The 17,080-nt window shown below is 34.5% G+C and overlaps 2 protein-coding genes across 3 annotated transcripts; one reads left to right on the top strand and one right to left on the bottom strand.

Annotated features, from left to right (window-relative positions):
• The first annotated feature begins 913 nt into the window (after positions 1-913).
• LOC130800033 (calcium-dependent protein kinase 13-like) lies at positions 914-8,387 on the top strand. Of its 2 annotated transcripts, XM_057663364.1 has the most exons (7): positions 914-1,767; positions 4,218-4,361; positions 4,835-4,987; positions 6,165-6,280; positions 6,361-6,528; positions 7,646-7,876; positions 7,968-8,387. In XM_057663364.1, the coding sequence occupies exons 1-7, from the start codon at positions 1,125-1,127 to the stop codon at positions 8,115-8,117; spliced, it is 1,605 nt and encodes a 534-aa protein (XP_057519347.1). In that variant the 5' UTR covers positions 914-1,124; the 3' UTR covers positions 8,118-8,387. The 2 variants fall into 2 exon arrangements, with proteins under 2 accessions (XP_057519347.1, XP_057519348.1); XM_057663365.1 differs by lacking the exon at positions 7,968-8,387 and having other exon boundaries at positions 924-1,767; positions 6,361-6,664; positions 7,646-7,784.
• Positions 8,388-9,651: 1,264 nt separating this feature from the next.
• Positions 9,652-16,282, bottom strand: LOC130800034 (PHD finger protein ALFIN-LIKE 1-like). The gene is made up of 5 exons (XM_057663366.1): positions 15,913-16,282; positions 15,782-15,814; positions 14,385-14,607; positions 12,078-12,198; positions 9,652-10,279 (listed from the first exon to the last, which is right to left on the bottom strand). Exons 1-5 carry the CDS (start codon positions 15,998-16,000, stop codon positions 10,022-10,024), a joined length of 723 nt encoding a protein of 240 aa, XP_057519349.1. The 5' UTR covers positions 16,001-16,282; the 3' UTR covers positions 9,652-10,021.
• Between the last annotated feature and the right edge of the window lie 798 nt (positions 16,283-17,080).

Raw genomic sequence — 17,080 nt, 5'->3', positions numbered from 1 at the left:
AACCATAAACTACATTTTCTGCAAACAAATCAGAATCATCCTCATATTCATCTTCATCACCACAACTATAATCATCATCACTACTATCCTCAACCTCATCAGCATCAGCATCTACATTTGCTCTTTCCAACTCATCCACAACCTCATGTGCCACATCAGAACTTTCAATCACCACCTCATCTACCCTTACATTATCCACCTCAGTTGGCAACTCATACTGCTTCTTTTTCGAATCACTGGCTTTTTTACGGATTTTCAATTTCTTCATCTTATTGATTTAGCTAATTTTAAGAACCCTATTACATTATTCAGATACAACAACAATCAATTTACAAATTACAAGATATGAAACAACAAATTCAATAGAAAAAACGCAGCTAAAGGAAGCAAATTTGTAAAACCAAATAAATTTTAAATTATACCTAAAATACAACAATGAAGTACATAACCATAATTAAGTAGTAGTACATACCGAATTTGCTTAGAAATTTCAATGAGATGAAGTTACGAGGTGGATGGGAGCGAAATGAGAAGTTACAACAATGGAATTGTCGCTGCAAATGGAAGGAAGAAAGAATGAATTTTCGAATGCTCTGAACTGAAATGAAGAAGAATTAAATAAATTAAAGTATCACGTGCGTGTCACATGCGGGTCAACGGTTAAAGATAGCGGTCAGAGGCCACACTCCGTTATAAGGTAATGTTTTGCAAACAATTGTATTATATAAGGTAGTTTTTTGTAAAAATTTTTATGTAAGATAGTTTTTTACAAAATGGAGTATATACTAGGTAGTTTTTAATAATTTTGCCTAAATTCATTATTCACTTTGAAATCAAATTAAATCGAATATGATTATAGCACCGGATAAATATCGAATCACTTGGTTTTTTGCGTCTTAAAATTGAAATGGATATAGGAGGGAGAGGAAGTACTACACTCGCTACCTCTCCTCTTTTTTTCTTCATCTTCATTTTCACATTGCATTCTCTTTCACACTTTCTCTCTCTCTCCTCTGTAACAATAATTTAGGGTTTGATTTTCCATTCCCTAATTTGAAGACAATGTGATTTAGTCCTTGAATTAGGGTTCCTAACTTCAACATTTTCCCAATAACTTTCAATCCATGGGAAATTGTTGCAGATCTCCAGCTGCTGTTGCAAGGGAAGATGTTAAATCCAAACAATCAGACAACACCAAGAGAAAAGATAAAAATCATTATAATTCTTCTGATAAGAAGTCATCATCTTCTTCATCGATCACCGTTTTACCTGACGTTCCTAAACAATCAATTGATGAAAATTATTTAGTTGATAGAGAATTAGGACGAGGAGAATTCGGCGTTACTTACTTGTGTATCGATAAAGTCACTCGAGAATTGCTTGCCTGTAAGTCTATTTCGAAGCGAAAACTTCGTACTGCTGTTGATATTGATGATGTTAGAAGAGAAGTTGCTATTATGAAACACTTGCCAAAGAGTTCCAGTATTGTGAGTTTGAAGGAAGCTTGTGAGGATGATAATGCAGTGCATTTGGTAATGGAGCTTTGTGAAGGTGGGGAACTTTTTGATCGGATCGTTGCGAGAGGACATTACACCGAAAGAGCTGCTGCTGCTGTTACTAGAACTATAGTTGAAGTGGTGCAACTTTGTCATAAGCATGGTGTTATTCATCGAGACTTGAAACCTGAGAATTTTTTGTTCGCTAATAAAAAGGAGAATTCTCCTCTTAAAGCTATTGATTTTGGTCTCTCAATTTTCTTTCGGCCAGGTATTTTTTGGTTGCAAAAATAGATTGATTTGCTGTATGGGGTTTTAGATTATAGTTAGTAAAATGTTTATATAACTTCTGGAGTGGAATCAGGGTACTAAAGTATATTATTTTGTTTGTTAAGTTGGCTATTTAGATGTTGATTGTTGACGACTCCAGTAATGTGGGCTTGTGAACCAAATGGGGCCATTAAAATGGTGGAACAAGGGGGATTCTCGTATTATTGAGCTTTGTAAGCCGAACCTACCATCACAAAACCCTTGTCTTGTCCCTTCCTAGCTAAGGGCTCGCCCACTGCCAGTCTGCCACGAAGTTGGTTATCTAGATGTTATGTTTATATTATTTAGGTTATAAATTTGGTTATCTAGATGTTATGTTTATATTCAATTGGTTACTATTTGGTTATCTAGAGTTATGCTCTATTAAAGTGTTAGTTTTATCGGCTAATAGGACCATATCTATATTTCTGTCTGTCAATTCTACTTGCTAATGAAGAAAAGAGTCGTGACGTGGACTTGTACACTTGAATGGATTTTCTTGTGAAATGAGAAAACTCCAGTCAACACTTGATTTTGCCTTAGTTGAGCATTTGTCAAGGAGATAGTAATCTGCCACGATCACAGTGCAAAAAAAAAAAACGGTAACGAGAGTGATACGGTTATTATACTGCCAAATTTCGGCCTCAAGCATGAAATATCGTTTGAAATGGCCTAAAACGCGGTTTTTTACACCATTACAATACGGGTAATACCGGTTCGGTCGATTTGAAAACTTTTACAATACGGCTGATTCGATACGATATAGCCTTGTTTTCGCACTATGGCCACGATTTTTGTCTTTAATATGCAAAATTTGGACATCATTGCAATTTGCAAGAAGAAGCTGAACAATCTTTCAAAACTGATTTCAATGTTAATTAGATCAAGTTGCTCATTTCTAGAGGGAGTTGCAAGAGTGGTAAACTACAACGGGTTATACATTTACTTACAATATATATTTCACCACAACAATTTCATAGTTTCAAGTGCGGTGATTAGTGTATTGTGGTTTGATTGTCTTTTCCTATGCTACATTTGTCCTGTTTGACTAACATTCTACCGTCTCTTTAATATTTCAAAAATGTTTTTTCTATGGTCATGGATGGATGGCACAAAATTAGTGCAGTACTCTTATTCCCTGCAGGATCATAGTAGTAGTTGTGGTATGCTACACGTGAAATTCTGTGGAATACATTCATAGATTAGAAAATAGGAAAAGAAGGAAATGTTGGTTTCCATTTGTAAAGTAGTTTTATTTTTCGCACAATTCTAGCATTCCATCCCCAGCCGTAGTTGTTGTATCTTGTATGCTGCGCCATGAATATGTTCTGAAAACATAGTACAACATTTTTCGTAATTTATTAGCTTTCTTTTTCTAGCATTACATCAACAGAAATCATTATGCTTTGGCACTTAGAACATAACTTCTTTAGATTTCTAATTTCTTTAATTAGTCTCCATGAATCCAAATATACTCTCTGTACTAATTGCACATTCCCAATTGTGGTTGTGCGGGTTTATACAAATTATCCCATCCAAGTTTTGAGATGAGAATTCCCTTTGATATAAGTATTTAGATGAGCACAATATTTCTTCTGAGCAATAAGCAATGTTTTATTAAGAATTGAACTGAAGTTTTGAGACGAGAATTCCCTTCGATAAAAGATTCAAATGCTATGCACAAACTAGTGATTCAATCTCTTCACTTGGAGTGCTTCCGTATGCTATATGTGAAGCTGTCTAAGAGGTCTTATTTCTTGGTTTATTTTATGATTCATGAATGCCTAATAGAGTACAAAAGGAATTTTGAGACAGTGGAATTTCACATTATCTAGTAGAGCTACCATGTTATTTTGGGTCTTTTTTGGGTGGGTGTTTGACAATTTCATGTTTGATGGTTTACTTTCATGATTTCAATAGAATTTTAGTGTGGAATGCCTATTCTATCCTCATAGTTTATTCTTTTTTATGATCGTCTGAGCTGATACATCCTGAACACTGAGTTAGATACCTCTTATTTGTTGTGCAAGTAAAAAGAATCTGTTCATAGTGAAAGGAATCAACTGTTATATTGCTTTGTTGAAGATGAATGGTTTACGAATTATGTGCTGAAAGTGTATAGGCTGCATTCTCGATTCCAACAAGAAGACACGAGTTTGATTCTTGATAGCACGCTGCTAGAAGATTCTGATAGAAAACCTACATTGCATTGTTTTTTACTATACTATATTAACATCACACAAGCTTCAGGGTTTTGGAAATATTGATCAATTCAATCTTCTTTGTGCTTGGTGTTTTCTTTATCTTTTCTTTTCCCTATTTTCAATTGCAAATGTCTATGATGTTGGATGCTTTTTGTGAGCCTTGGATTAAATCAAGTTGCCCTTGGTTTTAATGGCCTTTTCCTTTCAGGTGAGCGGTTCTCTGAAATTGTTGGGAGTCCGTATTATATGGCTCCCGAAGTGCTGAAGCGAAATTATGGTCCAGAAATTGATATATGGAGTGCAGGGGTTATTCTGTATATATTATTGTGTGGAGTTCCTCCATTTTGGGCAGGTAATTATCGTCTCTACACTTGGTCCAACTTCTTATCTGTTTTTTTGTCTATCATGAACATTTGTCAGACTGTCATGTTAGAAGCAGCATTTGCCATTCTCTATTCTTTGTCACATCTGCATCAAGACATCCAACAATTTTTTACACATTCCTGAAAAGGAGCTAGAGGTAAGATTGGAAACCAATAATGAGCAGTAACAGAGAAAAGTGGGAAAGCAAGTGGGAAAGTCAAATAGTTATGGGATCTAAAAAATCAATATCATCAAGAATTCATTTGCAATTTAATTTTTTTTATGGAGAAAGCTAGATTCTCAAATTTTCAGTTCTATGAACAATAAAATAAAGCTTTCCGTAAAACTTCTCTTCTTATTTCTGCTGTGTTCATCAATTTTTGTTCCAACAGCTTTGAGGGTGTATTATTCTCACTACTTGAGCATTTGAGTTTTCTAATTGTTGCATTAATGTTTTTGCAGAGTCTGAACAAGGGGTGGCACAAGCGATTTTACGTGGTGTAATAGATTTCAAAAGGGATCCATGGCCTAATATTTCAGATAGTGCTAAGAGTTTGGTTAGACAAATGCTGGAACCTGACCCAAAGAAAAGACTAACAGCAAAACAAGTACTTGGTATGCATGCACACCTACTGGATCCTTCACATTTTCATGTATTTTTTATTTCTTGACCTTTGTTTTCTCAAACTCTTAACAGTATTTGCATCTTGCAATTTATCTAATGCCTTTTATTACTAGACCATAAACTTCATCCAGGTGGCAAAACCTTTTAATGGCATTGGGTTAATGGAATGTTGTTGTATTACTGACCTAAGAGTTGCATTCATTTTGATTTATTATTCCTGATGGAGAATGATATTTATTGGAATATGGGCTTCAATGTTGTTGATACATTATTTTTTGCGAATATAAAGATAGGCACTTGTGGATGTTATGTTGGAATTTGTGGTTGTTAATTTTATTGGTTAGAATGGCACTTTCGTGGTGCTTTTTAGGATCCTGGGTTATAAAAATCTATGCTTCCCTCCCTACAATTTTCGATTTAGATCAATCTACACTAATTAAAGTTTGTTTTCATTCCATAACCTAGAATTGTCAAAACTCAGTATATAAGTGAAAAAGAAGTGAAATATGAAAATGTTAGAGCTATAATTAGGATATAGGAAGAAGAAAGAGACCACAACAAGAATGAAAATTGATTTTTAGTTCATGATCATGGGATGTGAGTATGTGACTAAATTTTACCATTGAGTAAAAAGTAGCTTGTTACGTTATGTAAAGGCCGTTATGTAACCTATTTGAGAGTTGTGTGATGTATGGGTTAAAAGGGTATTTTAGATATTTTACTATTAGTTAGTTATTGAGTTTATTAGTATAATAAGGTAGAGGGAAATGGGAAATGGATTAGTAAATTGTATAAAATTTGTAAGGTGATTTCGAACCTCTCGAATACTTGTAGTACTCTCTTACTATTGTAATCTTGAATTACAATATACATCCTATTACATTCTCTCTGAAGTTCTTTACTACTTGCTATTGTTTGTCCTTAACTCATTCTGGAATAATGAGGCATCCAGACTATTACAGATTACTGCATGGAAGATGCAATAATGCCAAGAATAACTAGTAAATTATGAGCTTGTTACTGATTGCTATTTCATTAAAAAAAAATCTCAAATTATAATGTATTGATACTTCAATTTTTATCAGTGAACAAGTATCTTGCGTGTCTCTGTTGGGTGCATGTTATCCTCAGACCTCAGCTAACTAACATGAACTACACGCCTCACAGAACATTCATGGCTACAAAATGCCAAAAAGGCTCCAAATGTTCCTCTTGGAGATGTTGTGAAATCGAGGCTCAAGCAGTTTGCCATGATGAATAGATTCAAGAGGAAAGCTCTGAGGGTATGTGTACTGTTTTTATAATTGACTTTTTATCTGGAGTTTAGTTATATTATTGACTATTCAACAACACTGTGCTCTAGGTTATTGCTGAATTCTTGTCCGCGGAAGAAGTTGAGGATATCAAGGAAATGTTTAAAAAGATAGACACAGATGATGATGGGATCGTCACTGTTGAGGAACTAAAAGCTGGACTTCTAAAGCATGGTTCCCTGCTTGGAGAATCTGATGTACAGATGCTTATTGAATCTGTAAGCACCAATTCACTCAAACTCTCTCCAGACCCCCATCCAACTCCATTCCCTTCTGTCCCCCCACCCCCCCTCTCCGTAAACCATCCCAACTCCCTCCTTTGGCATTGCCGATCCAGTCTCTCTCCTATACAAGGTAATACTTGTGTCTATTTTATACGATGCTCTCCTGGTAGCAACAGATTGTTCACATGTCTTCCTTTTCTACTTTCTGTTCAAAGAAATGATATATCTAGACCTTTTTAAATAGACAAGTTGGATTTTGTTGACATAAAAATATATTTTTGAAGCTTTTAGGTGTACCATTATTTTTTTGACGCTTTTTGAACTGCGATGGGTTCCATGAATAGCTGTGATACGAAGACAATGCTAGGTTTAGGAAAATACTTGATTGGAGTTGAGAAGATTTGAATTTTTTCCGCGCATATGATTGGCATTATATAATTCCTTCCAAGTTTTCTGTGATCATTTTCTTCCTTAAAAAGATCTTTGGAAGGGAGGAGGGGTATTAGATTGGAAAACTTTTTAAGATACTATGCTTCCGCTTTTGCTTTGGCTGTATGCCCTATACTTGTAAGTTGTAACTGTTGGTTTGAACTTCAAAGTTGGTATATACAACAACATCAATGCCGAAGCTCTAATCCCAAAAGATTGGAAATTTTGGCATATATTTTACTATTTTCTCTGTTCTTTTATTTCCCTACCTCCATCTGACGGAGAACAGGGTGGCTAGACTAATTGGTAATAACTTCGATGTTTGTTGACAATATTGCTTGCTTAGATCTATTGACTTTCTGTAGTGAATATAGTTGGTGGGTCTACTCCTTGAAGCTTCTGGTTATCAACTCAGTCGAATATTTAGATATTCATATAATCTTTTCACCTAAAATATCCCAGGTAGAGTCAGTTGTTTGAAGCAAAGTGGATAATTATCAGAACCAGTGAAGTCTGTTAAAAGACTGGCCTTCACACAAAAAGAACTTGAAAAGCTGAAAGAGCTTATGTGCTCCTAATGAATCCTTTCCAGTGTTTAAGTTTCACAATTAGAGTTTAGATTTCTATTACTTTGCGATTCAGTGGGTTTCTAAGCAAAATATATTTGGCTCATTGGCGGCAGGTTGACACTTTAGGAAAAGGGACACTGGATTATGGAGAGTTTCTTGCTGTTTCCCTTCATTTGCAGAAATTTGCCAATGATGAGCACCTTCGGAAAGCATTCTCCTACTTTGACAAGGATGGAAATGGTTATATTGAACCAGAAGAGCTCCAGAATGCGTTGATGGAAGATGGACTGGATGATTGCAGTAATGTCGCCAATGACATATTCCAGGAGGTGGATACGGACAAGGTAAATCCATCTCTTTGTCTTCATTTCTCCTGGATCTCTGCAGATCGATAAATAAGATGCGAAATACCTAATATGTGATTCATACATGCAGGATGGAAAAATAAGCTTTGAAGAATTTGTTGCAATGATGAAAACTGGAACCGATTGGAGAAAGGTGTCTCGTCATTACTCAAGAGGAAGATTTAACAACCTAAGCATGAAACTCTTGAAGGACGGATCTTTGAAATTGGGGGCCGAGTAATAACAGGTTTAGGTTTCTGCTTGACCCCATTTGAATGGCCGAATACTTGGTCATTTGCATATATTTAGACTTGTTTTCTTTAGTCATGTAAGCATGTCATTGATTTTTTGAGGGTTGCAAATCAGAAGTCTGTCTGTAAAATCTTATGTCAAATATTGACGATTAGAAAATGCCTTTTTGGCATTAGGTACAAATGTACTATTCTGTTCCTCTTGGTGTTATAGCAATGTGTAATGTTTTTTGGTGAAGAAAAATCAGAAATTTAGGATCTATCCACTTGTTCCTTTCTTATTCTCATCTCCCTGTTTCTTTTTCTTTTATCGGCAAGGAGGAAAAGGGAATTACTTTTACTGTAGTCTGTGAGAATCAAATTCGTATCACAAGCAGAAAAGAGAAAGCCTCTAACCACCACTAGGTCAACCTTTGAATCACGTGTCTTCATTTTTTTTTACCATGTTGTAATTTTGTTCTCTTCACGAAACCTTGGAGTATCTTAACTTAGATTAATTCAAACACTTAATTTGAAAATTATCTATAAACATTTACTTTTGACTCAAAACCTATATTGGTTGGGACATTTGTGTTCATTGTTTGGACGCTTATTTTTTTCATTTGAATTAAATTTGAAACAAAGTCGTCATCATTATCCTACCCAGTGTATTTCGCTCATAGAAAAACTATGGGCAGGGTCTGGGGAGGAAAGGATGGAGGCAACTCATAATCATAAAGGAGAGCGTGGCCAAAGGAGTCCTTCGGCTCGAGAACGATAAAGAGACGTAACTACACGGGAAAAATAAATGCAGAGCCTATAGATAAAAAATAAGTAGAACCAACTAAAAAAAGAAAATAAAAAAACTATAATAAAGGAAACGAGAGAAGTAAGATGGCAGGAACACCAAAAGACAATCTAAGAAGACATCAGTAATCTAAAACACGGATATGGCGCTTCCAACTAACTCTATCCCTAGTCAGGCCCTCAGAAAGGTTTAATTCATGCAAGTCAACTCTTATTCAATCATCCCAAATTCGCCTGGGTCTTCCTCGACTCCTCTTATCCTCTACTATAACGCTTTCTACCCTCCTCATAGGGGCATCGAAAGTCTTTCTCTGCACATGTCCAAACCATTTCAATCTATTTTCGCGCATTTTTTCCAGAAATAGGGGCTACCCCTAGTTTGTCCCTAAACTCTTGGTTCCTAATTCGATCCATCAATGTGTGCCCACACATCCACCTCAGCATACACATTTCTGTAACTTCCATCTTATGTTCAAAAATCTTTTTTACCGACCAACATTTAGTCCCATATAGCAGAACAGGTCTGTCTTATTCCTTCAGAAAATAGCATTGCATTCACTGCCTGCCTGTCGGCCGTCTCACATAACATTACATCAACATGATAATGTTAAAGTCTTAAATCCAATAATATAGTTAGTACCAGAATTCGCAGGTGCGAGATATCACAAAAGCTCTTACTGCATCCTGATTCCTGTTATAAACAAATGCTTACAGTAGCCCTCATGTCAAAAACATAAATTCAAAAATAAATATAAATAAATAAAAGTTTTGAAGCAGATTTTCATAAATTCAGTGTATGCCTTAATTAAATCTTAAGAATATAGCCTATGCTTTACTCACATCTGGGGATGATATGCTAAACTCTACTGATACAAAATACAAATATATGTATCACAAACCAAACTGTTATCTGATACAACAAAATACAAGAGAATACAAGGACTCCCAGATATGAAAAACTTCAATCACATTAAACAAGTGTTGTATAGACAAACAATCATCTCGTCGCAACAGATTTAACTAGAGAATCATACTTTTTAAAGATAGTATTTGCTATACTATGTCAGCAACCCCATGTAGTAAGAATGTTTCTGGTCCTTTTATAGCATCAATGACTACGGCCTGCTTTCTTCATGCTGCACGATGGACACTTGTATTGCTTAATGCTTTCAGCTTTGGCAGGAGTTATCTTCACGCATTTTCCATGGAACCACCGTTCACAAATATCACAACAAATCCAAAATTCATCCGCACTGTAATTACCTCCACAGCTACCACACAGTGTTTCACCCTGCTCCTCGTCATCATCTTCGTAGCCCTCATCTGCCAGCTTGGGATTGCTCTTCACCTGACCTTCACTTGTTCTCTGCGAAAAATAACATTACGCCCTAAGAATTGCTCGTAGTATAAAGAACAGCTAAAGACAATTAAGGTTCTCCGTCTCCCTGATATTTCTTTGTATATATCTCATTTTCGATTCCTACACCTAGCCCCTCGAGGTTCTATTGCAAACATATTTATAGAGATCCAAAGTAACTTGTAACAACCCAAGGAGGAAAAAAGTGTGAGGGTAATAGAAAAGCTTCTATATACAGTAGTGACTTTTACGTTGTTAAACGTTTTACAAATCACAGATGAATTATCCATACACTAATTTCAAGCTTTGGATGGGCTACCATGGTAATAACCAAGAAGGTGCGGGGAAAGGAGAGAGTTGTACTGGCTTCTCTACCATGCACTGCATAGTTCACTAAAACTAAATTTGGTGAGGCTGTGTGCTATGATTGTGCATCCAGAGATCTTTATTTAACAGCAAATTATGAAGTATGAAAAAGATGAGAGTTTCAAGAAATTCAAACCTAACTTGCAACCAGATTTAAACAAGCAGGAATGGCACTTTTATACGCATTCATTTTTTCCCTTCTGCATTTGAGCTGGATACTTGGCTGGGGCCTGGGAAGGAATGTTATTTTATCATACTTTCTGATCTCCCACCTTAATCCTATATTCCAGGGATCTTTTTTGTACAAGTTGTTGAATTTAAGTAAACCTAAACCTAACACCTTTATCTTTGGCTCTTTGCTACGGTAAGTACATAACTGAGCAACTCATAAACAGCTCGGCAAGTTTCAAACACATTTCAAGCCAAGTCACTTCCCAATGAATTAATGACAAGTGCTATTTTAGAGCATATTATAGTGACTTTAGAATTCATATTGATGATGTTTAGATGCATTTTAGGATGATAATGTTCTATTTTATAATCGAGTTGTGTTTCGGAGTAAAAATGTAAGTTTTGATCATATTTGATGATTCATCATCATCATCATACCCAATGTCCCGCTTGGAAGCAGGATCTGGGTGAGGGGAGATGATGGACAATCAATACCCATACTCCTTTCACAGGGAGGACTAGAGGAAAACGGTCGATTTTACCCCCCAAACATGTAGAAGCCCTGCATAAATAGGATATGGGTAAAGACATTTTCACAAATAAACAACTGCTTGAAAAAAACAAAGGTAAAAAGCAACAAGAAGACAACTAAAGAAACTACCAGTAATCTGAAATATAGATTTGACGTCTCCAACTATTACTATCCCTAGTCAGGTCCACAGAGTAGAGTATCTCATTTAGGTCGCTCTTTATTTGCTCAACCCACGTTTTCTTAGGTCATCCTCGACTTCTCTTACCCTCCACTATGATGCTTTCTATCCTTCAAACGAGGCAGTCAACAGTCTTTCTTTGCACATGTCCAAACCATCTATATCTTGAAGCCCCATGTCTAAAGATTCTTTGGACTTATATTATAATGTTCTTTTTCTACGCCTATTTGATCTCTGTCCATAGTATACTAACCTTACAGTCTAGAGATATGGTTACCAAATATAGAGTATTTCAGAATTGGCTGAAAGAATATAAAAAAAAACAGTACGATATTTCTAGAAATCTTAAGACCTTTTTCCATCAACCTTCTAAATAATGACCTTTCATACGTTTATATTTACTACAAGAAATTATTTCATATAGAGATTATGGTTGCCAACAAAAAAAAAAAAGAGCCGTAGAATCTGTTTAATGAGGAATCCTCGACTGCTCTATTAGGTTTCAAATCAAAATACATGAAGACAAACAAATCAAGATCATATGCTGCTATTTATCTCACCTTAGTGCTTCCGCGGGGCTTGCTACTACTATCCACACTAGGCTTGTCCTTTACCGGCTTCTTTTCAGTCACAACTTCAAAGACAGTTGGAAGTTCATTTATCATACTAAATATACGCTTCCTGACAAGAAAATAGTAGAAATTTTCAGTAGAGGTCATCTTTGACTACAAGAAGTCCTATAAAGACAGTAAAGAATAATGAAAGCAAGTCGACAGAGCAGGCAATAGCAGCTGAAACTACAAGAAAATCCAAAAGAAAAAAAAATTCAAGCACTACATGGATGATACAATTATCATGGCATGTCATGTACAAATGTATATATAAGCATATATGTAGGGTTTTTAGATTCAAAAAGAAAGATGCACATATCCTCTTCATCTTAAGCATTTTTATTTTCACTGGAATTCTTTCCATGTCCTTCAGTTACAAACTTTCTTCTTTCTACTTCTGACTTTCTTCGTATGAATGTGATCAAGTAGTCCAAATCCTCTATGTTTTATAAAGTGGGAGGGGGAAGCACTAAAGATCCTCAAGTCCATGGTGTAAGGTGGAAGCAAACGAAACAGAGACTAAATGCATAATATTTAGCACTTAGCTGGATAGCTAGTAATTATTGTGATTTCTAAAAAACATTATGGGTTCATTTGGTAAATGGCGGCTAGAGTTGTTGGCTAGTTTGACTAGCTGAAAGTATTTGCCTGATAAAAGCTAAATGTTTAAGCTAGAAGTTGTCAAGGAGATGTTTGGCAAAAACTATTTGTTGGCAGTTTGTTGTTTATTTAAGAAAAAGTAGGTCAAAAGCCACTAACAAAGCTACTATAAGTAGCTTTTTGGTTTTGGTTTAAAAGCCAACAGTTGGCCAAAAGTCATTTACCAAATACATTTTTGGCTGATTGACCAACAAAAAACCAAAAAACCAAAAGCCAATGCCTATGGCAATTTTTTTAGAGCTAAGAACAAGGTGGCCCAATTAATCGATCCTACAATAAGTAGAATAAGTGAAGATAACACAACAATTTTCACATGAGAATCCAATATAAAAAAAACAGGTTGTGAGACAAACACATGCACTAAAAACAAGATAATCAATAAAGCTTGCGTGCTAGAAGGAAGTATGTAAACAGTTAATGCAGATAGCACAGCAATTCTCAAAAGAGATTTTAGCTCTAACAGATCAGACTGTGAGACAATTACTTGGGACACTAAACAATAAGTACTCAATTCATGCGTTAACACCAAGATAATGATACATGCAATGTATCCCTCTAAACCATCAATTTAAAAAGTTACACATTCTCTTAAAATAAGGTGCCTTGATATCCATTAGCCAAGTAAAGTCATGTGAAGGACTGAAGGTGGTTAACATAAATTAAAAATTAAACCTTGCCTTTATTACTACTCCTTGTCACTCTATACAACAAGAAGTTATTACATTTGAGTGATCAAATTACATATGCCTGGCTATCAATTTTCAGAAGAAAATTTGTAAGAACAGGCTTTAAGTTCAAGCAAGTCAATTGAAAATCTATGACATCAACCAAACAACTATGCCATGATTTGTTGTTATTGAGATCTTTATAATATCAAAGTGCTCCTTCTGATCTATTTTTGAAGGTCAACAATCGTTTACGACATAGGATAGACAATACCCTTCTTACATTCTTACACAATAACCATTGTAGGCCAGGTTGAGTAGAAGTCAACAAAAACTGAATCATGATTCATAGGAGATAAGCAACTAGGAATAAAACAATAAATTTCTTCCCAACGACACAACAATCCCATTATAAGCAATAGATCATCACCAAGTTACTATAAACTACACAGAAATAAGAGAAGGATGAAACTCATGAAGAAGTTTGAGGGGTACACAACTACCATTAAGATAACTACAATAAGGAATTCTCCATACTCTTCATATATATTTTGGAGGTGACAATTTGTGATTCACAAGATACATTGAGCATCATTATCATTATAACAAATCTCAATCCCACCTAGACAAGGTTTGGGGTTGGATGTCAAGATCTTATGTCAATAGACAAGTTAGTATATAACACAAATCCATCTATGAAAATTAACAAGTTAGTAAATGTACAACTCATATAATTCACCGGATGATTTGCTTTTAGAATTCATGATTCACTCAAAATGGCCCAAAAATATTCCAAATCGACCATAATTCATTTATTTCCATTCGCAAGCACATTAGCGAATCATATGGCATTAGTCTTAAGTCATAACCAATGCGAATGCAAAAGACAGACATGCAAATATGCATCCATTTGCTTAGGAAAAAGAAATACCTTTCATTGCGGTTAAGACGGGCACCAAAATAGAAAGCCACAGATAACAACCAACAATCACTATGCACAGCAACAAGTGAAAGCCAATCTCTTCTGTTCATTCCATCCCTTGCAAAGTTTATTCCAAGAGCAGGCTCAGGAAGCTCTGGTGGAACTTCTTCTGCAGGGAGATTGACTTCCCATGATTCATTTGGGTGCCCATACAAACATAAATTCTCCTTTTCTAATTTCCGGACAATCACAAAAATAGTGAGATAAGAGTTAAGGCTATAAGAGATTAAACCAACCAAAATGTAAGAGAACCAATATCCCCTAAAATTTCAATAATGTAACAAACTAATATCATAAATTCATAACACAGCCAAATGCTATAGCAAACTTTCCCTGTTTTTTAAGCCTAAAGTCAGAAAAACGACTTAACCTAGTAATTAGTAATCACAATAAAAAGGATCACATTTGGATTGTAAAAAGATAATGTATGAAGGTGGCCATGTTCATAACTCAATACAGTGTACAGAGACATAACGTGACGTCTATAGTCTATACTATCACAAAATCAAGGTCGTTGAATCACATTAGTATGATGGGCAACAGGGCCTTTTTTTTATTTAAGGTTGATATTAACTTAAATTGTTAATAGTAAAGTAATGAATTTTTGGTTTATTTAAGCATTCTAAAATAAATTTATTAAAGTTGTAATTTTATTATTGTTGTCCTAAATTTTAAGATTAGAACAGGGTCTCTTATTTAAGACAACCCTGCAGAAAACAATATCTTTAGGAGCATTTTGCACATTTTTAACTTCCAATTTTTAGTGAAAAAGGAAACCCTGTACCAATCTGCTCATGTAAAACAGAACTTGATAAGATAATTCTCAAATTCCAATCAATAATTTCTGGTCATTATTCTCCTTCATAGTTGATTCTTCCAACTAAATAATCCGAATAGTTCAATGAGTTTTCAGAATTAGTCAATAGTAAGCGAATCCTAACTTCAGACTTACCAATTGAAGTTCGAAAACTGAATTTCAGTTCATAAATGCACTTTCAAAGCTGAAATTTGTCAAGAAATTGCTCAAAAATGAACTTAAAAAAAAAAAATCAAATGTTAGATACTAAATTATAACTCGACCAACCAAATATGACCGAATCCCACATCAACAAAATCAAATTACAATCAACCGAGATCATTAAACAATTCGCATAATAAAATTATGAACTACAAATGCGGAAATAAAAAAAAACATTTTCAAAAAAATCAATTATAATAGTGTGCATAATCCGAAATTGAGCTTTCAAATCTAATTAACAATCAAATCTGAAACCCCAATTCGCAAATTAAGTAACTAAATTCACAAAAAAAAAAACCATAGAAATGATAAGAAAAAATTAACATACCGGGATCACAAAGTCCATAAAATTCGTCAACATCTGAAAATTAAAAAATTAATATAATTAAACAGATCGACAAAATGTTATTAGGAAAAAAAACAGAAATTAAAAAAAATGGAGAGTAGAGAAAGGAGAACCAGAAGTGAGAGCACGAACAATAGCAGCACGACGAGCGCTGAAATCCTTGAAGATCTCTTCCACTGTTCGAGGATTTGATGATGACATATTTATTTTTTTAATTAAATCTTAATTATAAATAAGAAAAAAAAGAAGGCTAAAATGTGTATTTATTATTTTATTTTGACATTAAAAAACAAAAAAATAACAAAAAAAATAAAATTTGAAAAAGAAAATTAGAGAAAAATGAGAAAAAGAGAAGAAGAAATGGAGAAAGAAGAGTTGAATTTTTGGTGTTGAGATTTGACAAAGAATACAGATGGAGAAGAGAGAGAGGAGTGAGAGAGCAAGTTGGGCTAGAGTTTGGGACTCAGTGAGTTGAGGCGAGTTAAGAAGGAAGTCAGCCTTGGTAAAGGTATTTTATACTTTATTTATTTATGAAATACTTGTTGCATTATCATTTTTGTCTCATTTAATTTTATTTTATATATTGAACCTGTAAGAAAAATATATAATCAAGTGACATCTTATTTTAATCATCTAATCGCATGTTTTCATAATATTGACTTTGGAATAATTATAAGAAACTACCTAATCTATAAGTCTATTTGCAAAAAACTATCTTATGTAAATTTTTTTGTAAAAAACTATGGAGTGTTTGGCAAATTAGCTTATTGAGCAATTTTAGCTTATTTTGATGTAAATAGAGGATTAGGTGGTCAAATCAGCTAATGCTAGTGTTTGGTGAACTAGCTGGTTGAAACAGCTTATTGATATGATTAAGCTGTTTTTGAACAAGCTGCTTATAACAAGGGGTTCAAAATCAACTGGTCAAATCAACCACTATAATCAGCTATCAGCTACTAGTTATCAACCGTTTGCCAAACACCCTTTACCTGATGTAATATATTTCTCTGCAAATGACTAGCACTTAACGGGAAACATTAATTGACCGTTAAGTTTTACCGTTTGACCAATTTGAGAGGTTAAGTTGTCTATATGACACTATCTCATTGGTCCTCGTATTTTCAAATAACTAAAAATTAAAACACATAAATTAACAAAATAAAAGTAAAAGATATGTGACGTCATTTTTACCCATCAAAACAATTTTTTTCAAAAAAGGACCTCGCAATTATCTTTGTGAGTTAACTCTCTTGGAAATCCAGTCGAAACAAATACTTATTC

The sequence above is a fragment of the Amaranthus tricolor genome, chromosome 14 (genome assembly GCF_026212465.1).
Source record: "Amaranthus tricolor cultivar Red isolate AtriRed21 chromosome 14, ASM2621246v1, whole genome shotgun sequence".
NCBI classification, from domain to species: Eukaryota; Viridiplantae; Streptophyta; class Magnoliopsida; order Caryophyllales; family Amaranthaceae; genus Amaranthus; species Amaranthus tricolor.
Note: the sequence above shows the minus strand (reverse complement) of the source record. Positions and strands in the feature narration are given on the sequence as shown.